Source organism: Choloepus didactylus, chromosome 18 (genome assembly GCF_015220235.1).
Source record: "Choloepus didactylus isolate mChoDid1 chromosome 18, mChoDid1.pri, whole genome shotgun sequence".
Taxonomy (NCBI): domain Eukaryota; kingdom Metazoa; phylum Chordata; class Mammalia; order Pilosa; family Megalonychidae; genus Choloepus; species Choloepus didactylus.
The window spans coordinates 9,947,947-9,972,127 of NC_051324.1; the positions used below are offsets into that span (position 1 = coordinate 9,947,947).

The window sequence follows — 24,181 nt, forward strand, 5'->3', positions numbered from 1 at the left end:
AAGCCATGCCCAAACCAACCTTATTCCTGAAAATCCTAAAAAAAATACCCAGGTTCCTATCTGAGACGATATAAAAGTTTTACTCACTAAGTTTACTTTTCAGAAACTTAAATCCTCCAGAGTGTCCCTATGCCAGGTAAGTCCCAAAACCCAGAGGCACCAGTCTCTTCAAGAACATCAACCAGTTGTGTCTCCCCTTCCACATAATGTCGACACCCTTTTTCATTATGAACAAGTTAGAGTGGTCATTGCCCAGATATCCCTGAAGATTGAGACAGTGATCAAATGAGAGGAAGGGGTAGCAACTGAGAAGATAGGATTTAACAAAGGATTATGACTACTGAATCATTATATAGTTTTTTTTCAGTCAAATGTATTAGAATAGCTAGCAGGAAAAATTGTGGAACTCTAACCCATACTATACTTTGATATTTGCACTAAAACCACTTGTTAATCTGTACTCTGAAAGTTATCACTTTTCTGTATATACGTTATATTTCACAATAAAAATGTTTAAAAAAAAATCTCATGTGTCACAATCATCTTGATCTTACTCCTAGTAAGACCAATAAAGCCCAGCATCAAAACTTGCAGAATGAGTGTCAGCAGCTTAAAAGAAAATCCTGGAGTCAACAGTGGAATGTGCTTTTCAGAAATGCTGCATCACCGACACTCAGTGTGGCTCAGAGGATGACATCACTCAGGAAAACATGGACAAGGAGAACTCTGAGTCAAAAAACAGTTCCAAACACTGGACTCAGAATGTGAAGTTTTAGGAACCTCTCTCACTTATACTCTCCTTTTTGTGTACAAAGAAGTGTAATATGAAAATCTGTCTAAAGAAATCTAAAAGAGCTCTTTCAATAAATACAAAAAGTCTAAATGATAAGCATTTTCATAGTTCTTTTCCTAATCATTCATGAAATAAAGGTGTGTCTTATACTTGTGGTTGTTCTAGATTCTATAAAATGTAGCAGTCTCCTTTCTCACTAGGCCAGCCCTGGGCTGGAGCCTGGGAATCTGCATTTTAAAACTTCCCCACATGTGACCAGCTAGTCACTGGGCAGGTCAGGGAGCCACTGCCTTGTGCTATTGCTCAAAAATCTTGTTTGTTTTTTAATAACTGGCCTTTCTAGTGGGTGTGAAATGCTATCTCTCTGTGGTTTGGGTTTGCATTTCCCTAACAGCAAGTGATGTTGAGCACCTTTTCATGTGCTTTTGGCCATTTGTGTACCTTCTTTGAAGAAATGTCTATTCAAATCTTTTGCCTACTTTTTAAATGGGTTGTCTTTTTAATTGTTGAGTTGTAGGATTTCTTTGTATATTCTGGAGATTTCTCCCATTGAGTAGCCTATCTTTTTACTTTCATGATAACATCCTTCAATGCACAGAAGTTTTCATTTTGATGAGATACCATTTATCCATTTTTCCTTTTGTTGCTTGTGCTTCGGCTGTACATCTTAAGAAACCATTACCTAATACAAGGTCCTGAAGATGCTTCCTACATTTTCTTCTAGCAGTTTTACAGTTCTGGTTCTTATATTTAGGTCTCTGATCCACTTTTAGTCGATTTTTGTATATGGTGTTAGGTAGGGGTCCACCTTCATTCTTTCGCAGATGAACATCCAGTTGTCCCAGCACCATTTGTTGAAGAGACTCTTCTTTCCGCATTGAGTCAAAAACCAGTTGGCTATACCACCTTGGCGGGTGATCTCACTGCCCTCCCCCTACGTGAGACCTGACTCCTGGGGGTGTAAATCTCCCTGGCAAAGCAGGATATGACTCCCGGAGATGAATCTGGACCCGGCATCATGGGATTGAGAACAACTTCTTGACCAAAAGGGGGATGCAAAATGAAACGAAATGAAGCTTCAGTGGCTGAGAGATTTCAAATGGAGTCAAGAGGTCACTCTGGTGGACATTCTTATGCACCATACAAATAACACTTTTTAGGTTTTAATGTATTGGAATAGCTAGAAGGAAATACCTGAAATCCCAAACTCCAAGCCAGTAGACTTGACTCTTGAAATCAAGGGGTGACAGTGTGATTTTGAAAACCTTGTAGATTGCAGTCTCTTTATCCAGGGTATGGATGGATAAGTAGAAAAATGAGGACAAAAACTAAATGAAAAATAGGTGGAATGAGGGGGATGGGTGGTACTGTGAACAGTTGACTGTGCACCGTGAATGACTGTATGACATGTGAATATATCTCAATAAAACTGAATTAAAAAAAAAATCAGTTGGCTATAAATGTGAGGTTTGATTTCTGAACTCTCAATTCGGTTCCATTGGTCTATACGTCTGTCCTTGTGCAGTACCATGCTAATTTGATTACCTGGCTTTGTAATAAGTTTTAAGATCCGGAAGTGTGAGTCCTCCAACTTTGTTCTTCTTTTTCAAGATGTCTGTGACTATTCAGGGCCCCTTACGCTTCCATATAAATTTTACAATTTGGCTTTTCCATTTCTGCAAAGAATGCTGTTGGTATTTTGATTGGGATTGCACTGACATGGTAAATCACTTTGGGTAGAATTGACATCTTAAGAATATTTAGTCTTCCAGTCCATGAACACAGAATGTTGCTCCATTTATTTAGGTCTTCTTTGATTTCTTTTAGCAATGTTTCATAGTTTCTGTGCACAAGTCCTTTACGTCTTTGGTTAGATTTACTCCTATATATTTCATTCCTTTAGTTGCTATCGTAAATGGAATTTTTTCTTGACCTCTTCCGATTGTTCATTACTAGTATATACTACTGATTTTTGCATGTTGATCTTGTAGCCTGCCACTATGCTAAATTCATTTATAAGATCCAATAATTCTGTTGTGGACTTTTCAGGATTTTCTATATATAGGATCAAGTCATCTGCAAATTGGGAAAGTTTTTACTTCTTTCTTTCCAACTTGGTTTCATTTCTTTTTCTTGCCTAATTCCTTTAGCTAGAACATCCAGTACAATGTTGAGTAACAGTGGTGACAGTAGGTATCTTTGTCTTGCTCCTGATAAAGAGGGAAAGCTATCAGTCTTTCACCATTGAGTTAGCTATGGGTTTTTCATAGATGCCCTTTATTATGTTGAAATCTCCTATTCCTAGTTTTGTGCTGGAATTTGTCAAATGCCTTTTCTGCATCAATTGAGATGATCTTGTGTTTTTTTTTTCCTTTGTTCTCTTAATGTGGTGTAAAGAGGATAGAACTGGCTATAGGACACTCCCTGAAGCTGTGACTCAACCCCTAAGACCCCTCCTCTTTCCCAGAAGTGCCAGATTCCACCTTTGCTCTGGGGAGAAACTAATGCCCTCCCTAGGACAGCTTCTGAGACAGGCAGAGTCAGCGACACACCTGACAAGTACAGGATGTGGAGAGGGGAGGAGGGTGGACAGGCTCTATTCCTCCTGTTGCAAAGGCTGCCTGGGCCAGCCCCCACCGCTCACCATTCCCAAGCATTCCAACTCAGCTCAGCTCATCTGATGCCTCTCAGTGAGGCTTAAGATACACAGAGGTTGTGGTGTCTTGTACCCCAGAAAAATATGTTCTTAAAGTTAATCCTGGCCTGTGGGTGTAAACCCACTGTAAGTGGGACCTTCTGAATAGGTTACTTCAGTTAAGGTATGGCCCACCTCAATCAGGATGGGTCTTAATCTATTATTGGAGTCCTTTGTAAGTAAAATGAAATTCAGACATAAGAGAGAAAGCCACAGGAAGCAAGATGCTGAATATCAATAGAACCCACAAGAGAAGGAAAAGACCAGGAGATGCCACTATATGTCTTGCCATGTGACAAGCTAAGGACCAACGATCACCAGCAGCCAGCCCCAGAATGCCACAGTCTCCAAGAAGAAAGCATTGCCTTGGTGATGCCTCGATTTAGATTTTTCCCAGCCTCAAACCATGAGCGAATAAATTCCCATTTGTTTAACCTGACCCATTACATGGTATTTGCTTGAGCAGCCTCGGAAACTAAAACAGGAATCAAGGCCAGTGAGGCCTCAAGTTTTTGAAAGGTGAGAGAGTCTAATGGAAAAAGGCACCAAGCATTTCCAATCCTGCTTTGCTATTATCTAGCTGTGTTAGCTCAGGCAAGTCAATTAGACTCTACGCCCACTTTCCCCTCTACACCAAGGGTAAACCTAGCTTATCCTGCTTTCCAGTCACTTTTATATTATCCTAATGTGCCTCACTGGCTGACTCAAGATTCCAACTTTGGCTTCTGGCTCTTAACTGAGTTGATAAGTATAGTTTGTGGCCGCTCTGGGTTAGAGGAAGTACGCTGGCTCTTACTCTCATCTAGGAAGATATTTTGGGAAGAAGAGATGGGACTGGATGGATGAGATAACACTTGGAGGCAAAAGGCTGTCCTTCACCACCTGGCAGATAAGCTCCTCCAGGTAGGTTCAGCTCAGGGTAGGGCTCATTCCAAAAGGTTTCAGTGAAACCCTGGCAAGGGGCAGCTCTAAGAAGAAAACCCACTCAGAGGCAGAAGGCTGAGGGGAAAACTTTAGCAAAAGCCAGGAAAGCATTATGCAGTGGTGAAGCAGTATACCAGGGAGCAAATTCTCCATCTGAGTAAATACAAAGTAGCATCTTGACCAAATAATCCAAACAAGGTTAAAAAGGAGGCCCCAGGAGTCAACCAGCTTCTTCCTGGGGTCACATGCCAAGTGCTGCTACAGCCATAAAAAGCAAAACTCTGTGGAAGTCTCCTCATGAAGAGTCTAGAAACAAACCCAGCTGCATGTTGCTGTCCCTTCATGGGCCTGGCCCCCGCTCTCCTGGACACAGTATGGTGACACGTGGGCCCTGCAGCCAGGCCGCTCCCCAGCCATCAGCTGCCTGAACAACTGATAGAACAGTGTGAGATGAACCCAGGAGTGTTCGGCTGGAAAGGAATGGAGAAATCACTGGGATGCCAGGACAAGACCAGACCTCATCCTTGCTTTAACCAGAGTAGCTCTGCTTACTATGTTAGATTGGGGGTTCCCACATAAGATTTCACTTGAACAAAATGGTCTGCTAAATTTTCAATGGTCTGATTGAATCAATCCTTCAGATGATGGTTAGGAAAGATGCTGGGTGTTGCTGGACATCACTGCTACCTGAGAGATTTAGAGTTTCCTTCCTGATGGCTCTGGCAGCCCAGCTCAGCACGGCACACACCAAGGCAATATGTCTCTTGGTGAGTCAGCCTAAGACAAAACCTACAGGAACAACTAAGAGCAAATAGTTCTGCACATATATTAGTAGGATAAACTTGAAAATGTACCCTACTTCATGTTTCTTATTCACTTAGGAATTTAATTCATTTACTTCATTTTCATCTACTTATAGTTTTAAAACTATAAACATACTGTATGTTATAAGCAAACAGTATTCAGAACCTGTGTTTACACAGACTCCCAATTTACACCTTCCTCAAGCTCAGTTCACTTATGTCTTGCTACCAAACATTTGCACTTTCTCACCTGCAGGATGAGAGAAGCCCAGATCCAAATAACCTCTAACCCCAGCATGACAAGTGTCGTGAAAGATGGCACAGCTAGAGAACAGCTCCTGGATCCACTGCAGTTATGCCGAGACCTAGCAAGCTCCCTCCCTTCTTCCCACAGATTTTCTGGGAGGAATGGGGTCCACGCCATTCTCAGGGTGCTCCTACTCACAGCTAAGAGTGGAAACCAGCACCAAGAATCAGCATAAGAACGCCCACTACTGCAGAAGGCATCTATCTCCTAAGGCCACCTGAATCTTCTTTGCCCCTTTCCACAGCTGCTGTCCCATCAAACATCCCACATCAGAGCAGCAAGGACATGTGAATCCAGCTCTGGGTGCTCCAGCTTGTCTCTCACAGGATGGCAGAAACCCAAGAAAGCAACCTCAAACCTGTTTTTCTGTGAAATTTATTGTTTCCACATTAAAAGATTTCTTTTGCGGGAAGTATTCTTTTTTTTTTTTTTAACCACATGATGATCCTATACAGCTGCCCAGAGGAGGACACCATCATAAGTCATTAACATGCCATATGAGTTCTGAATAAATAAAAGCTACAAAGCCCAAGTATTATATACAAGTATCTTAGGCAATAATGTTTACAAACCTATGTACAATAAAACAAATGTAAACAGTAAATGCAGCATGAGAGTAATCAAAGGATGCACAGGGATAGCCACTTACAGCCGGCCTGCCCCCAGGAGCCCGCAGCAGCCCTTCCTAACACGAGACTGGACCTCAGAAGACACAAGTGCTCTCAAGAAGTCATTTTAACTGAAGGACTGACAGCTGGCGGGGAGGTGGCCAACCCCCTCCTCCTGGATCTGAAGCATATGGAGGAGGAGACAAAACTGAGGCACAGGCCAGGGTGTGCCCAGGCCCCAGGGGCTCCTGCTATCGGGGGTTCAGACGGGAATTTTGCTGCTGTGGGAGGCCAGTCTAAGGAATGATAAATGCTGAAGTAAAATCAGAAGGTGCAGAAAATGTTCCCTAATTCAGTGAGCTTCCTGATTCTGCTAGAAACAGGCCCAGTGGGGGGTAGAGTTGGGGGGTACATGATCATAAGCACTGAAGATACTTGGGTGGGAGCTCAGGAGGGCACACATCAACCTGATTTGGGGGAGAACTTCTAGAAGATTTGCAATGTCCTAAACACAACTAAATCTTATCAGTACAGCAGGGTGGGACTATGGGCAGGTGTGATGAATGGGTACTTCTGCATCCAGTGACCAAGTAATACAGGGATGTATCACCTTGTGACCCACAAAAGTGCAATCATGTGAAACCAACGGCACTACGGCGAGAAGAGAAAATAGCCAGTATTGATATCGCGCAGAGTCCTGGGGCTGGGCAGGGCCCAGCAGCCGCCACCACATGCAGCCTGCCACCTGCCCACCGTGGCAGGGCAGACGAGGGGTACGGGGCGGGGCCCAGGCACTGGGGCGAGGTGCGGGTGTCCTGGGTGGTTGGGGGAGGGCAGGAGCCCCCACCTGGAGGCCGGGCACTCACACACTGAGAGGCAGCATACCCGGTGCTGACGACGGGCGAGAGGAGCCCAAGCCAGGAGGAGGAGGAGCTGGGTCAAAGCCGTTTACTGCCCTGTGGGGGTGACCAGAGCAGAGGGAAGGGAGGGGGAGAGAAAAAGAGACCGTCATTTAAAATCACTCCACACACAGCAAGAAATTCACGTGCTTTCTAAAACTGTGCCTCCTCCCTGCCCACAGCAAAATCCCAAAGGCCAAGGGTGAGTGGCTGCCTACAAAGTGTCAGTCAGCCAGAGAACTGCGAATTCAGTAGTTCCTGGGGAATAAGACCATGTGATTCCTTCTGGGCAACTTCATCATACAGGCCACTGCCGCCACAGCCCTGATTTTTTTCCCCATGGAGCAGGCCTAAATGTTTCACAGTAAGAGATATGTGAATTACTAAATGATGAAATATTACACAACCATTATAGAACATACTTCACAGAATTTTTTTAATAACAGGAAATTATTCCGAATGTAGTTAATGCTAAGTAGAAAAAGAAGCAGTTTTACCAAACTATATATGTTCAATGATGCAAAAAAAGAATATATATTCTAGATTCTAGACCATAGCCTCTTATGTAGATAGACATTACTATCCATATATCTATAATGTTGAGGGGGAGGGGGTATATATATACACACGTATATTACACATACACCTATAAAATCAATATATCCCAGAAGGAAAAGTTAACAATATTTTTCTTCCCTCTAGATTGTGGCTAAATTTTGTTTACTTCTTCATACATTTTTCTTATTTTCTAAATCTCCTACAATGTACATGAATATCTTAAAAGGGGGGAAATAACTTTTTAGAATTGTTTAGCAAGCAAAGCAGATGGGTGCACTTCTCTGCAGAGTCATGAGCAACCAGCCCAGCCCAGCCCAGCCCAGCACAAGAGCCCACAGCCAGGTCCCAGCACCCGAGGGCCCAGCGATGTGGAGAGCCCCCTGCCCCGGCCCCTGGCAGTACAGCCCTGGGAAGCAGTGAGGGTATGAGCACCAAGCCTGGAACCCCTCCCAGGGGGCTTTAGCCTTTCCTTACTAAAATGCTTTCTGGGAAATCTGTCCCACCAGCCATTTGGGAGGTGGAGCCAAATGATCGGCATCACCTGCCCATCACTGCCCCCCACCTGCTCACTGGAGGGTCTGGGAGTTGAATAGACTCACATAGAAAGTTTCCCTTAAAAAAAAATTAGCACAGATATACATATAGCCCACACTATTTCATACACTGAAGAGGGAAATGCAATCTCATAGAAACACAAACATGCAGAGACTTGACAAATGACTCCTGACTATTTAGAAGAAACAGATGTCTAAATCTATGGGACTCAGAAGCCCTGTGTAGCAGTTTGAAGCTGTAGATACCCCCAGAAAAACATGTTCTTAAATCTAATCCATTCTTGTGGATGTAAGTAGGATCTTTAGATGAGGCTGCTTCAGTTAAGGTGTGGCCCAGCCCAATCAGGATGAGTCTTAATCCTATTACTAGAGTCCTTAATAAATGGAATGAATTTAGACATGTGCAGGAAGCTACAGAAGCAATGAAACCTGAAAGAAAAGGGAAAGACTAGCAGATGTCATCATGTGCCCTGCCATGTGACAGAGAAGTCAAGGATTGCCAGCAGACGGGAAGAAAGCATCCCCTTAATGATGCCTTGATTTAGACATTTTCCCAGCCTCAAAACCATAAGCAAATAAATTCCCATTGTTTAACCCAACCCATTTCATGGTATTGCTTTGAACAGCTGAGGAAACTAACACTCTCTGGTTGAAAAAACTAGCTTCAGACAACACTGACTGTGTTTTAAAACTTCAACTTCAGTGAGACCAAAGGAAGAGATGTTTATTTGGTGCAAAATCTATATTTTCTGTAGCACACTAAATAATTTAACTTTTACAGTTTATTCTAACACCATAATTACATGGAAATTTGAATAGGGAGTAAGATCTGGTTGGTTTTGTACAGGTTAGTGTGCAACCCTGACACATCCCAAACTAATTTGGGCAGAAAATAAAAATGCATTTGCAAAGCATTGCAAAGCACCCCTGAGGGACTGGGGAAAAATGCAGAAATATTAAACTTCCCCACCTGGGGAATTACTGATATTCTCACAAGCACTGGGAACTACCAATTTAGAAGGCCAAGCCCTCGATCTTGGGGCTTCCAATTATGAAGCTTTTTACTGCAAAGGAGAGGCTAAGCCAACTTATAATTGTGCCTAAGAGTCTTCCCCAGAGAACCTTCTTTGATGCTCACATGTGGCCTCTCTCTAAGCCCACTCTGCAGGTAAACTCACTGCCCTCCCCCCACTACATGGGACATGACTCCCCTGGTGTAAATCTCCCTGGCAGCGTGGGACATGACTCCCAGGGATGAGCCTGGACCCGGCATCATGGGACTAAGGAAGTCTCCTTGACCAGAAGGGAGAAATGAAAACAAAATAAAGTTTCAGTGGCTGAGAGATATCAAATAGAGTCGAAAGGTCATTCTGGAGGTTATTCTTATGCATTATATAGATATCCCTTTTTAGTTCTTAGTGTTTTGAAATAGCTAGAGGGAAATACCTGAAACTGTTGAACTGCAACCCAGTAGCCTTGATTCTTGAAGACAATTTTATAACTATGTAGCTTACGTGGTGTGGCTGTGTGTTTGTGAAAACCTTGTGGTTCACACTCCCTTTATCCAGTGCACGGACAGATGAGTAGAAAAAATGGGAACAAAAATTAAATGAATAATGGGGGGGTGGGGGCTGGGATGTTTTGTGTGGGGTTCTTTACTTGTATTTTATTCTCATCTTTTTGGAGTAATGAAAATGTTCAAAAATTGATTGCAGTGATGAATGCACAACTACATGATGGTACTGTGAACAACTGATTGTACACTGTGGATGACTGTAGGAATGTGAATATATCTCAATAAAACTGAATTGGAAAAAAAAACAACTAGCTTCAAAGTCTGTATTTCTAGCTTGAAATCAAGCCACCTACACACTGTCCAAGAGTAACAGGATGGTGGCTCTGACAAATGTAATTTTTTCCCCGTGGTACACTTTCTTACTTCGGTGATGAACATCCTAGGTTATACCCTTTGCTTTCTGGCCTGAGGAAAGTCTGACTTCTGAGCATTTTCCCTGTGAAAACGCTAAATCAGCCTCCCCAACTCTCCCAAGGCTACATGCCTGTGCCTCTCTGGGGAGCAGGGACCACACCCTATTTGCCACCAAAGCCTTCAAATAATATAACCCCTTTGTCATTTGTCATTTGCTAGTCCCAGAGTCTCCAATGCCAGCTTCTCCTGGAAACCTCAGGGACAGATGGGCAGGCCTCACATATGACCTCTGCTGTCAACATGTGCACCCAGATTCTTTGCCCTCACAGAATATGGCACCACGGCAAGTTATACCACAGATATCCAACACCCCAAAGCTTGCCCAAGCTTGGCAAAAAGGAGCAAGAACTTGGCATCTGTTCCGCAGAGGCATGCCAAGGCAGCAACTGTGAGGATGGCTCCATATGTGGGTTTGGGGCTGGGATTTTGGCAATTTCAAGCTCGATGAACCTTTAAAGAACATCAAGTTCATCCCCCCTGTTACTCTTATAATGAAGCCAAGACAAGAAAAGACCTAGTTATTTACCTGAGCTTACCTGGGGAACCCATCAACGAGGAAGTCAGGCCCGCAGCCTGTCCCAGATCCCCAGCCCATTACTCTTCCCCAGGCTCCTCCTGGTCACCAGAAGGTCACCAGCCCTCAGTAAACAACCACTTTGGTGCTCCCCAAGGAAGCTCTAGCAGGAAAAATAAATGGTGCCATCCAGGATATAAAGGAAAAACAAGAAACTAGATAAATAATGTCTCTGTGTGGATGGAAATGGGAACTGTTGATTAGAAGGTATGAGAATAGAGTGAGAATAAACAATCTGCTCGGATCCCACCTAGCACCTCTCTTCTGAGTCAAGAAACAGCAAGTAAGAGATTAGAGGAAGAATAAAGCTGACCCCAGAAGTGGGATTATCAGTGTGGTTCTGAAGACCTTCAGGAAACCATAAAATTATGCAATGGGAAAAGGTTTCCAAGAGAAGAAACACCTCCACACTTAACACATTTGGTTTCAGTGAATATTAAAGGCCAAAGGGAAATGTCTCAGCAGACAACACAGGACTGAAAGGAGAGAGAACAGGGGATGGAGATACAGATCTGAGAATCTTCTAGTAAAAGAGGTCCCAGAAACTAAGAAATTACATGCTCTTACCACCAAAATCTACCTAAAGAGTCTAAAATATAGAGAATCCAGCTAAGAAAAGGTGCTAAGGTCAGTCACAAAATGGCAAAGGATGAAGTGAAAAAGAGAAAAGAACCAGTGCATGTTTAGAAGCTGGTCAAGAGGACAAACCTAATGCAACCGAGATAAAGGATGAAAACTCCAAATCTGTCAAAGAAGCAAGGATGGGCACACTGGAGAGGGCAATAAAACAAAGGACACGAGTGGGCCCAAGCTAATTCGGAAGAGTAGGCAGACACACTCCAGACCCCCAGTCTCCCTGTTTAGATGGACAAATGGAAGCACAGAGCAGCTACAGCCAGCTACAGTCCTCAGCGCAGGTTCTACAAGCCAGAAATTGTGAAACATAAGGTTACCATAAGATATCCTCATGTCCCCTTCTACCATCCCAACGTGAGAATGCAAGGGTGGGTGCAGAGTGAGGGTGACCCCACTCAGCCAGACTCCACCATCACTGGTGCCTACTTTGAGAAAAGGCCCTCAGGAACAGGAAGAACCCCAGTCCCACGAAGAAGGCCCACATGTGCCTGGGCCCAGACACTGACCCTCCACCCGCCTGACTCCTGAGGCCATCACTGCAGCCCCTGCCTCATGTCAGGAAGCCAACACGCATGCTAGTCACAACTGACCCAGGAGTACTGCAACTCATTTGCTTTTGTTTTGAACAGCTGAACTAATAATGGTATAAAGCCAAGTCAAACAGGAACTTGAAAGCTCTCTCATGGGCTGTAAGTTGGTTAAAGCTGAGTCAGCCCCATGCAGTTAGTAAAATCAGTTCCAGTCAATGTGTTGCCACCACACACCGTGATTGAAAAAGAATGAAAAAAGAACACAGCAAACAAATTCAGTTACCCATGAGCAACGTGGGAAATATGACTTTTTCTTGCCTAATAAAAAAACAAAAAAGGAAAAAACATTAAACAGTAACACAAATACTATTTTTTACACTGTGACCCAAAATTAGTCCATGCCCACCTACACACAGCCCAAAAGAAATCAGAAAGTTTACAAAAATAGGGCAAGTGATACAAATTTGTATCCTTTTAGATGAGCAATACCAAAGGTTCTTAGTGGCTGAAGGAAACAGCAAGACTCCCAAAGCAGGCACAGCAACCCATCTGTCAGGGACTGGCAAAAGTTATGACAGACTAGATAAAATCCTGATTCCATGGAACCTTCAAATAACCAGAAGTTAGAGAACATTTTGAAACCCATAAAGTAATATATTGCTGTATGAGGTAAAGTCTCATTTTTATCTGAAGATGTTGAGGGGTTGAGGGGGGTGAGAGGATGGGGTATACAATGTACACCGCATACATGCGCACACACGCAAACTCTGATTAACTCTTTCCCCTGAACAATCCTCCTATTGGTTTCTAGTCGTGATAGTAAAGCTAATATGACCATGTTCCTGACAGATTCCTTGGGAGTGAGGTCTAGAACCAAAGGCCTCTGTAAATGGAGCGCTCTTTCCTGTGCTGAAATGAAACTACAAGCCACACTTCTATGTTTCTATAAGAACTCCTGTTTTTTTAACCTGTCAGATTTCATAATGAAGCTGATTTCCTTCTGCAGCTGGTGCATAACCATCTGGGTTTTTATCTAGTCAACAGGTCAGCAGAAGAAGAAGTAAAAAGCCAGGAAGGCCAGAGGAAAGCCAGATCAAAGCAAAGCAAGAAAACCCAGCCAAAGTTATCTTCAGGACACCAGATACAGTTAACTCAAGCAATTGTAGGTTAATATTACAGTGTACATTATCCAATTAGCATAAAAACTCAACAGTTGAGAAAAGGTCAACCCACAAAAGCATACTTAATTCTTAACAGAAACAGTACCATATATGTGTAATATTTAAACAAAATCTAAAAAACGTGTAACTATTTCTGTTGAGAGGTATACTTTCAATTTCAGTTCTGGAGACAAAGCCCCCCCAAGCATCTAGGATGCCCCTCAGGGCCCAGAGGTTCAGTCGGAGGACCCGAGCTGACCCTCCCGGCTGCAGGCTACACTGATTTCACATCTCCCTGGGGTGGGGGGACTGGGTTACCTCCGGGCAATCATCCCCCCCGCCCCGTGCTCCGCATCAGAGGTCAAGTGGCAGCCGCGTCCACTCACGGGAGCAGTGAGCCTGAACAGACACTGTCCCTCCCCCTCGTGACTGTTCCTAAGGACTTTCCACACACTAAGGTATTTGTCCCACCAAGCCAGTTATGGTTCATGAACGTGCAGCTGGAAAAACAATTAGGCACTGTTCTCAAGACTCATAAAGGCTACCTCTCAAACCGTCTCTGTATCTATCTATTCCATTTACTATGACAGGATAAAAATAGAGGCAAGTCCTCAAGTTTGCCTGAATCTCCTAAACCTGAGGAAAATTAATTTTACACTTACCCCATCTGAGGAACTCTAAAGGTTAAAAAAAAAGTTCTGATATTATATATTGATATTTTAGAATGTGCTTTAAATAAACTATGTCTTTAATGAAATGTATGTAATTTCCAGGGCACAGAGATAAACCAAAACACTCCATGTTAAGAGGAAGGACAATAAGAGTCTTTTTAGAATGAACTGTGTATCAGATAGGTCCTCCATGAAAGTATCATAATTATTGAGGAAAGCAGAAAATATAAGCTCCTTTATAAAATTACAAAAATTTCCAGACCTGAATCTGCATTGTTTTTACAGAAAAACAAGAAGGAACTACCACTATTACTAAAAGCAGAGACCTTGGAAGGGCCCATGGGTCTCTCAGTTGCTGTTCCGATTAACAGCTACCTTTGACGACAAGGTCAGAGTTCCCAGACCACAGGTCCTAAATTAAGGCACACCCATACGAGAGTATAACCATGCAGTATTAAAATAAAATGAGGTAGAACAATATGTACAGACGTGGAGAGTTATTAGTAATCTAAGCCATGATAGACATGTTGCAGAGCGATATTTAAAGTACAATCCCAGAAGTATGTTTTAAAAAAGCCTCTAGCAGATGCAGGAAAATATGGTTTTACATGCCTAGGAATAACTGTAAAGATGCAAGAAGAGTGGGAAAACATTTACTTTTTACATTATATATTTCTGTACCAACTGAAATTTTTGCAGTAAGGATGTGTGACTGCTTCAATCTTAAGACTTTTTAAAAAATTCTCAATTCCCCTGAAAAATACCTTTATATCATACAAAAACAGTATAGGGCCTTATATTTTTCTAAAATCTTCAGACAGAAGGTTTGTTGCAGATTTTGCATACACATAATTGCAGTGTTCTCTTCTACGTTTAAAAGATATTTGCCAAGAAGGTCTCCTAGCCCGTGAGCACCTGGAGAACAGAGACGACACAGTTCCTTCTTCAACCTTAGAGCCCGGCAGTACCGTCCCTCAAGTCTGCTTCCCAGGACGGAAGCTCACAGCTAGGGTTCCCAGGGCAACAGACTCCACAGGGACTAAGGATGACAACAGATTTCAAGTCCCCTGAGATCTGAATGATAACAAGCTTCAAGGAGGTTTATCACACTGGGTTTACATGGTCGAAGCTTCAAAAAGCTCGCTTAATAATCTTCAACTTTATTATTCAAAAATTATTATTTAAAATTTCCAGGCAGGACTTACCCTTTGTCGAAGAAAGACGTATGCCCTGAACGAGAGAATTTTGTGCCGTTGCTATTCATCACCCCACAGTTAACATTCCCTGAAATATAGGATTTTCGTGATGCTTGGTCCTTTGCAAAATTCCTACAGGCTGCTAATTTGGATTCTAAAGCCTATGAAAGGAAGAAAGAATCATTTGGTTGTCAAAACCATAATTACACTCAAAAATCTGCATTTCAAACTATTTCTATTTCAAGACTCCAACCTCACTCTCATTTGACAACAGTGCATACTGAGCCACAATCACCTTTCTAGTGAAAGAGGGAGTTTATACTGAGTCCCTTTCTAATGATCTCAGAATACTTTACTTATTCCTCTCAGTAGTAATGTGGGATATACAGAGACAAGTCTCACCTTACAACTAAGAAAAATGTGGCAAAATTAGGTAAAGACAGACCCCAGGGCTCTTGGCCATATTCACTGTTTCCCTCTGAGTTGTGACTGTTTGTTGATTGGCTAGTTGGTGTGTGTATATGTCTGCAAGTATGTTTTGGGAGGAAACACTATAAAGAATCCAAAAACATCACTTAAGAATTTTTTTTAAAGCAGCCAATTCTTGTAGAGGTCCCTTGGTTTATTTTTTCTACTACATCAGAATGGATGAGCGCATTTATAATACCTCACATAAAACTAAAGATGTTTTATTTCTAAGAGCACAATGTAAAATGTCTAACTAATACCCTTTGTCTATATTTAAATAATCCACCTGAAAATGACAGCACCCCTGAGCATTAACCTCTAAATTGGGTACCCTAATTCAGCACCTGTCACCACAACATCAGGCCAGAACCAAGCTCTACAAAGGAAGAGATGAAATAAAGAGAACAGGAGCTTCTCCTCTATTTCCCTCACACACAGACATTATGTACTACCCCTTTCTCATTAACACTTTGGCCAAATGAAGGCAAAAATAAACGAATATGACCAAAAATATAGTCCATTCCTATTAACCATTATATTAAGGGGCTACAAATGCATAAGTTAAATCCACAGATAATATATACTTCACTTTGAAAACCTATTTGAACCCCTTCCTCCCCCAGAATTTCAATAAGAGTTAAGAAATGGCAACAAAAAGACTGAAACTTCTTTCTCTTCTCCTTCTTTCCTATGAAAAAGGTACAATGAGGTAGTAAAACAATGACAGAGAGAAGGAAGAGAGATAATGACCTTGTAGGACAAGCCTCTGAATAAGCATTACTTCAGCAATTTCTTAAACATACACACATAGTGGAAAGTGAAAGCTACTCGTTTCCTACATTCAAGGCTGTACTGGTGTGGAGCTGTAATGGACCCCAGAAAGCCATATTCTTTTATTCCAATCTTGTGGGCTAGGACCTTTGATTAGATTATTTCCATGAAGATGTGATCCCGCCCATTCAGGGTGGGTCTTGACTGGTTCACTGGAGTACTTAAGAGAGCTCAGGAGCCAACACAGACGCTGATGCTTGGAGACTCTTGGAGATGCAGAGAGAAGGACGTTTGGAGATGCTAAGCTAAGAGATGAAGCCCAGAGTTTACCCCAGAGAGGCTAAAAGAGGACTCTGAGATACTTAGAGAAAGGCCCTAGGAGAGCCAAGCAGAGGGCTGAGAGAAGCTAAGAGAGACAGTAGCCCAGAGACATTTTGGAGAAAGCTGTTTTGAAACCAGGAGCAAAGGATCAGCAGACGCCAGCTTTGTGCCTTCCCACCTGACAGAGGTTCCGGACACCATTGGCCTTTCTTCAGCGAAGGTTTCCTCCTGTTGATGCCTTAGTTGGACTCTTTTATGGCCTTAAAACCGGAAATTTATAACCTAATAAATCCCCTTTATAAAAGCCAATCCATTTCTTGTATTTTGCATAATGACAGCTTTAGCAAACCAGAACAAAGACAGTCAGTCATTCAAATATATGCTGAGTACCACACAGCAGGCATTAGTTGTGTCTAAGGTGTCAGTGAGACATCCAAGTATAAGGAGTGGGTCTAGCACGAGGGGAAAATGGTAGTCTAGAGATAAAGATTTAGGAGAAATCCATGCCAACTGGTAGAGGAAACCACAGTTGTGAATAATGAATCAGAAAATCAAGGACAAAACTCTGAGTAAAACCAACACTGGAATGGGGCTGGGGAGAGCCAAAAAGATGACTAAGAAGGAACAGACTGAAAGGGAAGAAGCAGACCATGACATGGCATCAATGAAGCAGAGGAAAGAATGCATTTTTTTTATTAAAAAGGTCAGTGATAAACATTTCAAGTAAAATTAGGACAGAACAGCATCCATTGGATTAGATAGCACTGAAATCATCAGTGAACAGTTTTAGTGGGGTCAGCAGGAATAGAACCCAAACTAGAATGACTTGGGAGGGCAAAGGCAGTCCAAAGTGCTAACAACAAATGTAAACATGTTTTCAAAAAGCTTGGCTGTGCAGCAAAGAGGGAAAGAGGATGAGAGCCAAAGAAAGACATAAGGTAAAAAGAAGTATTCCAGTTTGCTAATGCTGCCATTAGGCAAAATACCAGAAACGGATTGACTTTCATAAAGGAGGTTTATTTGGTTAGAAAATTATAGACCTAGAGCCATAACAGTGCCCAAACAGAGGCATCAACAATAGGCTACCTTCACTGAAGAACACCAATGGCCTCTGGAAGGTCTCTGTTAGCTGGGAAGGCACTTGGCTGGAGTCTGCTCCGAGGTTCTGCTTTCAAAATGGCTTTCTCCCAGGATGTTCCTCTCCAGGCGTCTGGGGGTGTTCTCTTAGTTTCTTCCAGGCAAACTCTGGGCTAGCAAAAGTCTGCTTTCAACAGCTATCTCCAAAATGTTTATCTCTGCTGCTCCAAGGTCCTTCCGTTTGTGATCTCTTTTATAGGACTCCAGTGATTAAATCAAGACCCACCCTGAATCGGTGGAATCCATATCTCCATGGAAATAATTTATTCAAACGTTTCACGCACAGTTGAGTGAGTCACATCTCCATGGAAACACTCAATCAAAGGATTCCAACCTAATCAACACTAATATCTAATACCACTGCCCCCACAAGATTGCATTAAAGAACATGGCATTTTGGGGGACATAACACACCCAAACCGGCACAGAAAGAATAGCTGCTTTTATTTTTTTTTAAGATAAAATTTTGTAATAAGTAATATATAAACATTACATATAAATTATATATATTATGCACATCATATATAACAGGTAATACATAAATATTACATTAAACATTAATATACATAAATGTTATATATATATATGAACAATGAGTCAGAGAGAGGTTAATGATACAGGCAAAATTAAGGATAAGAAGGAATAGGATTCAAAAACACAGAGGGACAAATTAGCCATGGGCAGGAATATATTTTTACCAATGTGACAAGAAGGAAGAATGGTTACAAACAAAAGAAAAAAAGGGAGGATAATAACAGAAGGTAAGAGAGGGACTCAAAGAAGTTTAAATCAGAGGGCCTTGATTTGGCATAGGATGCAAGAGTGAGGATGGGGCTTCCAGTTCAAGTCAGCGGACTAAGTATTGTACAGAAATATAAAATGAAATAATCATAAAAGCATGGAGGAGCCAGTAGATAAAAGCAGACTGAAGATTTTGATGAAATTTTAGAAGATAGACTGTCAGCTGAATAGATACGCTTTACAAGGACTACAATATAACTTTCATGCACTATTTCTGAAAAAATTTCTTAAGATATATTAAAGCAAAACAAGGAACAAAGAAAGAAGATGACATGAGGTCCAAGAATAGGCAGAACTAGACAAAGAGTATCATGAAGAAAAATTCAGAAGTGAGAGCTTTGAAGCAGCCCAAGAAGCTTATTAGAACATTCAGTTAACAGTATGAGTAAGAAGCTGAATGATGTGAGAGACACAGCAAAAAGTAGTACATATTTTTTCTATCTACAAGAAAGAAAGACCATTAGAACACTGGGAAAAGAAAAAGGTATACAAGTCAGCTATGATATAAATATGAAGCAAACTAAAACCTGATATGATTTTGAGTAAATAACAAAATGCTTGAAACATTTATCTTTTCAGTGGCAGAAATATAATAATCTAAGATGCCAATTCATCCTCTATAATTATGCAATAAATAATATTTACATGGGTATAATATTGTAAATACTGTTGACTAATTTTCAATTTTCAGAATCAACTGATAGAGAATTTAAGAAGGGATGGCAAGAAAGAAAGTATGAGAGAGAAAGACAAAGTATAGGAAGATGAGACACAGTCTAATAAACTCAGAAACAGAGGTTTAAGCATGTTATTTAAAGTTATAAAAACAGCCAATTGGGGGAAAAAATTGAGAGGTGAGCTAAACTCATTTTTGTTTAATATTGATAAATCAATACACAGAAAAATAAGCACATTATTTTAAGTTACAGAAGCAAATATCATAACTCTTAAAAGGACTAAGAAACTGGTTATCTTGGGAGTGGATTATCTATGTACTGTATGATGAATTTATGCATTTTATTTTTAACAGTAACTTCAACATGCAGATTTAATCTGATGGTAAGAAAATAATTGATTTTATGAACCAGAAAAGATAAACATAAAACCTTATGTCTTCACCTCCCAGTTCTTCGTTATATAAAGTACAATTCAATTTCCAATTTTTTCAGGATCACAAAAATAAATAAATAAATAAATAAGGGAAGAGGCCGTGGAGAGTGTAAAGCTGCAGCAGGGTAGGTTATTGAAAAGAGAGGTAAGAGAAGCTGAGAGGAAAAAGGAAAGGAAGCTAACCAATGCTAGAAAGCCCACATGGCTGTAGACTTGTTTCCAGTGATCTAGGGGCAGGAAAGGAGAAGTCCAATTGCTTCACGGATCCAGACTGCAGGTCTCCATCACAGCCAAAGAGACCATGAAGTAACAGTGACAGAAGGGATCAGGGTGATCACAGATGAGGAGGAAGAAAGTGAAAGCAAGAGACAGATTGGAAAAAAAAAAAAAAAATCCTGAGTACTACTCCTGGTGAGGTCGCAAAGTAGGTATTTTTCAGAGTAAAAATGTGAATAAGCAACAAAACAAGTTTACTATCTCCAAAACCAAACTTTTCTGGGATACAAGGTTAGAGCCAAGGAAAAGGCACTGAAGTCGAGGCGGCCAAGGAACAGCACCACCAGGACAAGACCCCATATGGAAAATGATGCCAAGGCTCAAGTACTATGTTACAAAAAATCAGGGAGTGACTAGGAAGATGGGAGGCAGCTGCAAAAAACAGAATTAGAAGGTGGTATAAGACACACAGCAGGCCTTACAGGACATATTTTAGACAAGGATGGAGGAGTCATGATGCAGAAACAGCAATAAGGAACACAGAGAATGCCCAAGTCGTAACTTAAGAGCTCAGGGCACGGGTCAGAGAGGCAAGGGCAAGCCCAAGCCCTGGAGGTATTTATCTGGAGCAGTCTCAGCAAGTCACTGGATGCTTTTGCTTTTCAGCATAATTACAGCCTTTACCACAAGAAGGTATCCTTTTTTCTTCCCTCGCTTCAAATCAAGAAATAATTCAATACCTAGGTATTGGTACCTACGGATAAATAATTGAATGCTTACCCCTACTTTCCGTAAGAGATCCCCCACGATGTTTAGTGCTGATATCCTCGCGGAAGGAGTTAGTGGACTGGTACCAAAACCATTTGGTATAGCTAGAGAAAAATAAAAGGTGGGTGACTACACTTTTAGGTCCCTTTACATTTGGGTTTTGTTGTTGATGGTACAAAATAGCATACTCTACATGCAAAATCAATACAGTATTCCAAACTATGGATAAAAGTATAGAGTGGAGCTACAATAAGTGTGGTTAAACATTCTCCAATTGACAGATATTTAGATTATATCAATTTTTCATCACTATAAATGATGCTACAAGGACAGGTATTTCTGGAGAAGATGCCTAAAATTAGAACTGCTAGGTCAGAAGATATGCCCATTTTTCCATCTTAATAAATACTGCCAAATGCTTTCCAAAATGGTTGTGTCAATATCAGCAACTCTTTATGGCAGTGACTTCAATATTATTAGATAAAACCAATTTTATTTTCCAATTTGATAAGGCATGTTGTTTTAATTATTTACTTTCATGATAACTAGTCATTTGAATCTCTTCTTCTGGAAATCAACTGCTCATTACCTGCACTTTTTTCTACTTCCCTTTAATCAATTTGTAAAGGCACTATACATTATGGATAGTCACCTGTGGTCTTTCATATATGTGGCATCTCCCAGTATGACATTTAACTTTTAAACTTTGTGTTTCAGGGGAGAACCTTTGGCTTCCCCCATGTCAATATTATTAAAATGTTCCCCATCTTTTCTTCTATTACTTTTCTAATTTTTTTTTGTACATTTAGATCACTTAATTCAACTGGAATTTATATTTACCTATAAGGTGGATATCTAAGTTTTTCCCCTCCAAATGGACAGTCAATTATCCTAATACCATTTAGTGAAGAATATTAACCTCAGTTGAAATGATGCTATAACATAGACTAAATTCCTAAATATATGAATATGTATCAGTTCCACTGAATTACTAGTCTATCCCACCAGATGTATGTTATTTTATTAGTGTTAAATTATACTTGATATCTTGAAGGGCAAAGTCATTTCTTGTTATTAGCCTGTTTGAAATTTTTCCTGGCTCTTCTTGCCCATTTACTGCTCTAGAATAATTTTTAAATCAATTTATCATTTAAAAAAAAAATCCTGTCAAAATATTTATTAGAATTGAAGTATAGATTGATTTGAGAAGAACGGATATTGTAAAAAAATTAAGTCTTCCCATTCAGAGTCATGTACCACGATTGTTTATTCACATCTTCTTTCAGACCCTACAGTAAAGATTTTCAGTCATTATCATTTCTTCAATTTAGTTTTAAGATTGTACAGCATAGTGGTTAAGAGCTCTTGAGCTAAACCACTGGATACAAATCTGACTCTGCCATTACAGAAAAGGGGGCTAATCACAGCACTTATATCATAAAGTGATTCCGAAGTTTAAATTAGTTAATATACTTTAAAAATGCCTAGCACACATAGCACTTAATATTAGCTATTATCATTTATCTCTGTTTTCTACAGAGCACTGATCAGCACCAAAAATACTTTTTTGTTGGTTTGTTTACTGCCCTTCCCCTTTAGAATATAATCCCATGAAGGCAGGAACTTTGCCTTCTTTCACCACTATACCCCCAGCATCTAGAACAATGTATGGTATATAAGAGGTGCTCAATTTGATATAAGTTGTTGTACTTCCCTTGTAAGGATTTCTGGATCTCAGTTTTTTTCCCTATTTGCCTCAAATTTTCTATTTTACGTATTATTAAATCTGTGCTTTTATGGTAACTCATTTTTAATGCTTTTTGGAAACAAACATGGTATAAATAAAATGCCATTAAAGATAAACCACTTCACAGAGAGAGATCAGCTCTTCAAGATGGTCACTGATTACTCTGACCTGCTTCTCACCGTTTCTGTGCTGACTTTCTTGTAATGAAACTGCAGTGATCCAGCACATATCAGCTTTTAGGTTATTAGTGCAAGTTCCTTTTAATAGTTCCAGTCTAAAACTGTGTCTATTTTGGACATATATTACTGCCTTAGGGTTAACATATCATAACGCTGGGCCAGAGGAGGCTCTATGTTCTGTTGACCCACCGAGACCCTGAATGAAATCTCTAAGGAGTCATAAAAGAATGTGCATCTCCTCTGGGTGTTACCTCAACTGAGGCTCCTCACTCTTCTGATTACTATTCAACCAAAGAATTTTCAGAACTTATCTGTATAATTCTAACTTCTTGTATAAGATCAAAACTTTGTTAAAGCTCAGATATTAGTAATTGTAAAGTCCTCAAATATATAAGCAGTCATTCTGGAAACATGACAGTGAGAGCTTCTGATGACCGCGTAATCTGCATATTATCTGCTCTGATGACCTCAGCAGCAAACTCAGCACAGTCTAGCACTATTAGTAAAACCTTACAACTATACAGCAATTCACACACCTCATCCAATTTCACCTCCTAACAAGGCAAAGCCAGGATGAAAAAGGATTATCCCCATACTATATGTATAGGGAACTAAGCTCAGAAAACATAAATGACTTATCCAAGATTGCAGGATAAGTGAAGGACACACACCAGGTCTAATCCACGTGTGGGTGAATGTGTAATAGAAAAGTAGATATTCCACTTAAAGGATCTTAATCCAAGAAATCAGAGGATAAAGACCATAGTTAATTTAATCTTCATCCTGACTCCATGTTTAATTGCCTGAAGGAAGTTTATATGATTAACATGTATTACAGAAATCACTGAAGGGCTTCCCCATAATTCTGGATAGACAGTGTCATTTTCTGACATTGTAAATAATAGTCAAAATTGTTTTTACATATTCTAGATTAGAGTTTCCTTCACAGTATGTTTTTATAAATAATATTCTAGCAAATGTTATCCCCACTCAAAAGATCCTTTAACTCATCTGTTTTCTTACTGTCACTTGTTTTTGATATACTTGCCTCTGCTCATGAACAAATCAATAACCATATCACATCCTGAAAATATATGCAGGCCTTCCTTCAAAAGAATTCTACTACCTCGGGCACTTCTACTTCCAGCCTCTTCATCCACTTCATCTCTGAGTCCCAGTATCAAAGGTCTCTAACTCTCACCTCAGCTAAAATAAGAAAAATCCTTCCACGTAGAGACAGAGTTACCAGTCAACAGAATCTTTTGTGATGATCTAAGTGTTCTATATCTGTACCATTCAATATGGTAGCAACTAACTACATGTGGCTATTGAGTACCCGAAATGTGGCTAATGCAACAGAGGAATTAAATTTTTAATTTTATTTAATTTTAATATAAATTTAAATTTAAATAGTCATATGTGGCTAGTGGCTACTATAGGAAGCACAGATAAGATGAGCTTAATGCACCAACTGCCCAGACAGAAAACCTTCTCATACCACTGTGAAAGATAAAACTGTATTTAAAAAAGGGGAAGAGGAAAGAGAACTTCAGTTTAGGAGACTGGGAGGGGGAAGTGGAAAGCATGGGGGAGAGGGAGTAGTTGAAAAATGTCTGCAAACTGCAAAAACTAAACCAAACCTAAACTGAAAGCTCCATTCTAAGATACTATCCCGTGGGTACTAAATGGTTGATGGCAAAAGGAACTTTCTCTATGTGCTACTCAGTTACTCTATCACCCCTGAAAATGGCAGCTAACTAATGCA

At 40.6% G+C, this 24,181-nt stretch overlaps 1 protein-coding gene across 11 annotated transcripts in view; it reads right to left on the reverse strand.

The window, feature by feature from the left end:
* NDEL1 (nudE neurodevelopment protein 1 like 1) overlaps window positions 1-24,181 on the reverse strand; it is a 91,593-nt gene that overhangs the window by 35,946 nt on the left and 31,466 nt on the right. For 5 of the 11 annotated variants that reach the window (XR_005212597.1, XR_005212596.1, XR_005212595.1 and 2 more), the window contains exons 8-10: window positions 20,503-20,594; window positions 14,908-15,059; window positions 7,016-7,086 (exon numbers count right to left, since the gene is read on the reverse strand). Coding sequence is in view for 6 of the 11 variants with exons in the window: in XM_037808402.1 (XP_037664330.1) it covers window positions 7,016-7,086; window positions 14,908-15,059; window positions 20,503-20,594 (315 nt within the window). In the remaining 5 variants the exon portion in view is untranslated. Of the gene's footprint in view, window positions 1-5,881; window positions 7,087-12,154; window positions 12,190-14,907; window positions 15,060-20,502; window positions 20,595-24,181 lie in introns of those variants that run through there. The other 6 variants (XM_037808401.1, XM_037808399.1, XM_037808400.1 and 3 more) reach the window with 3 other exon arrangements.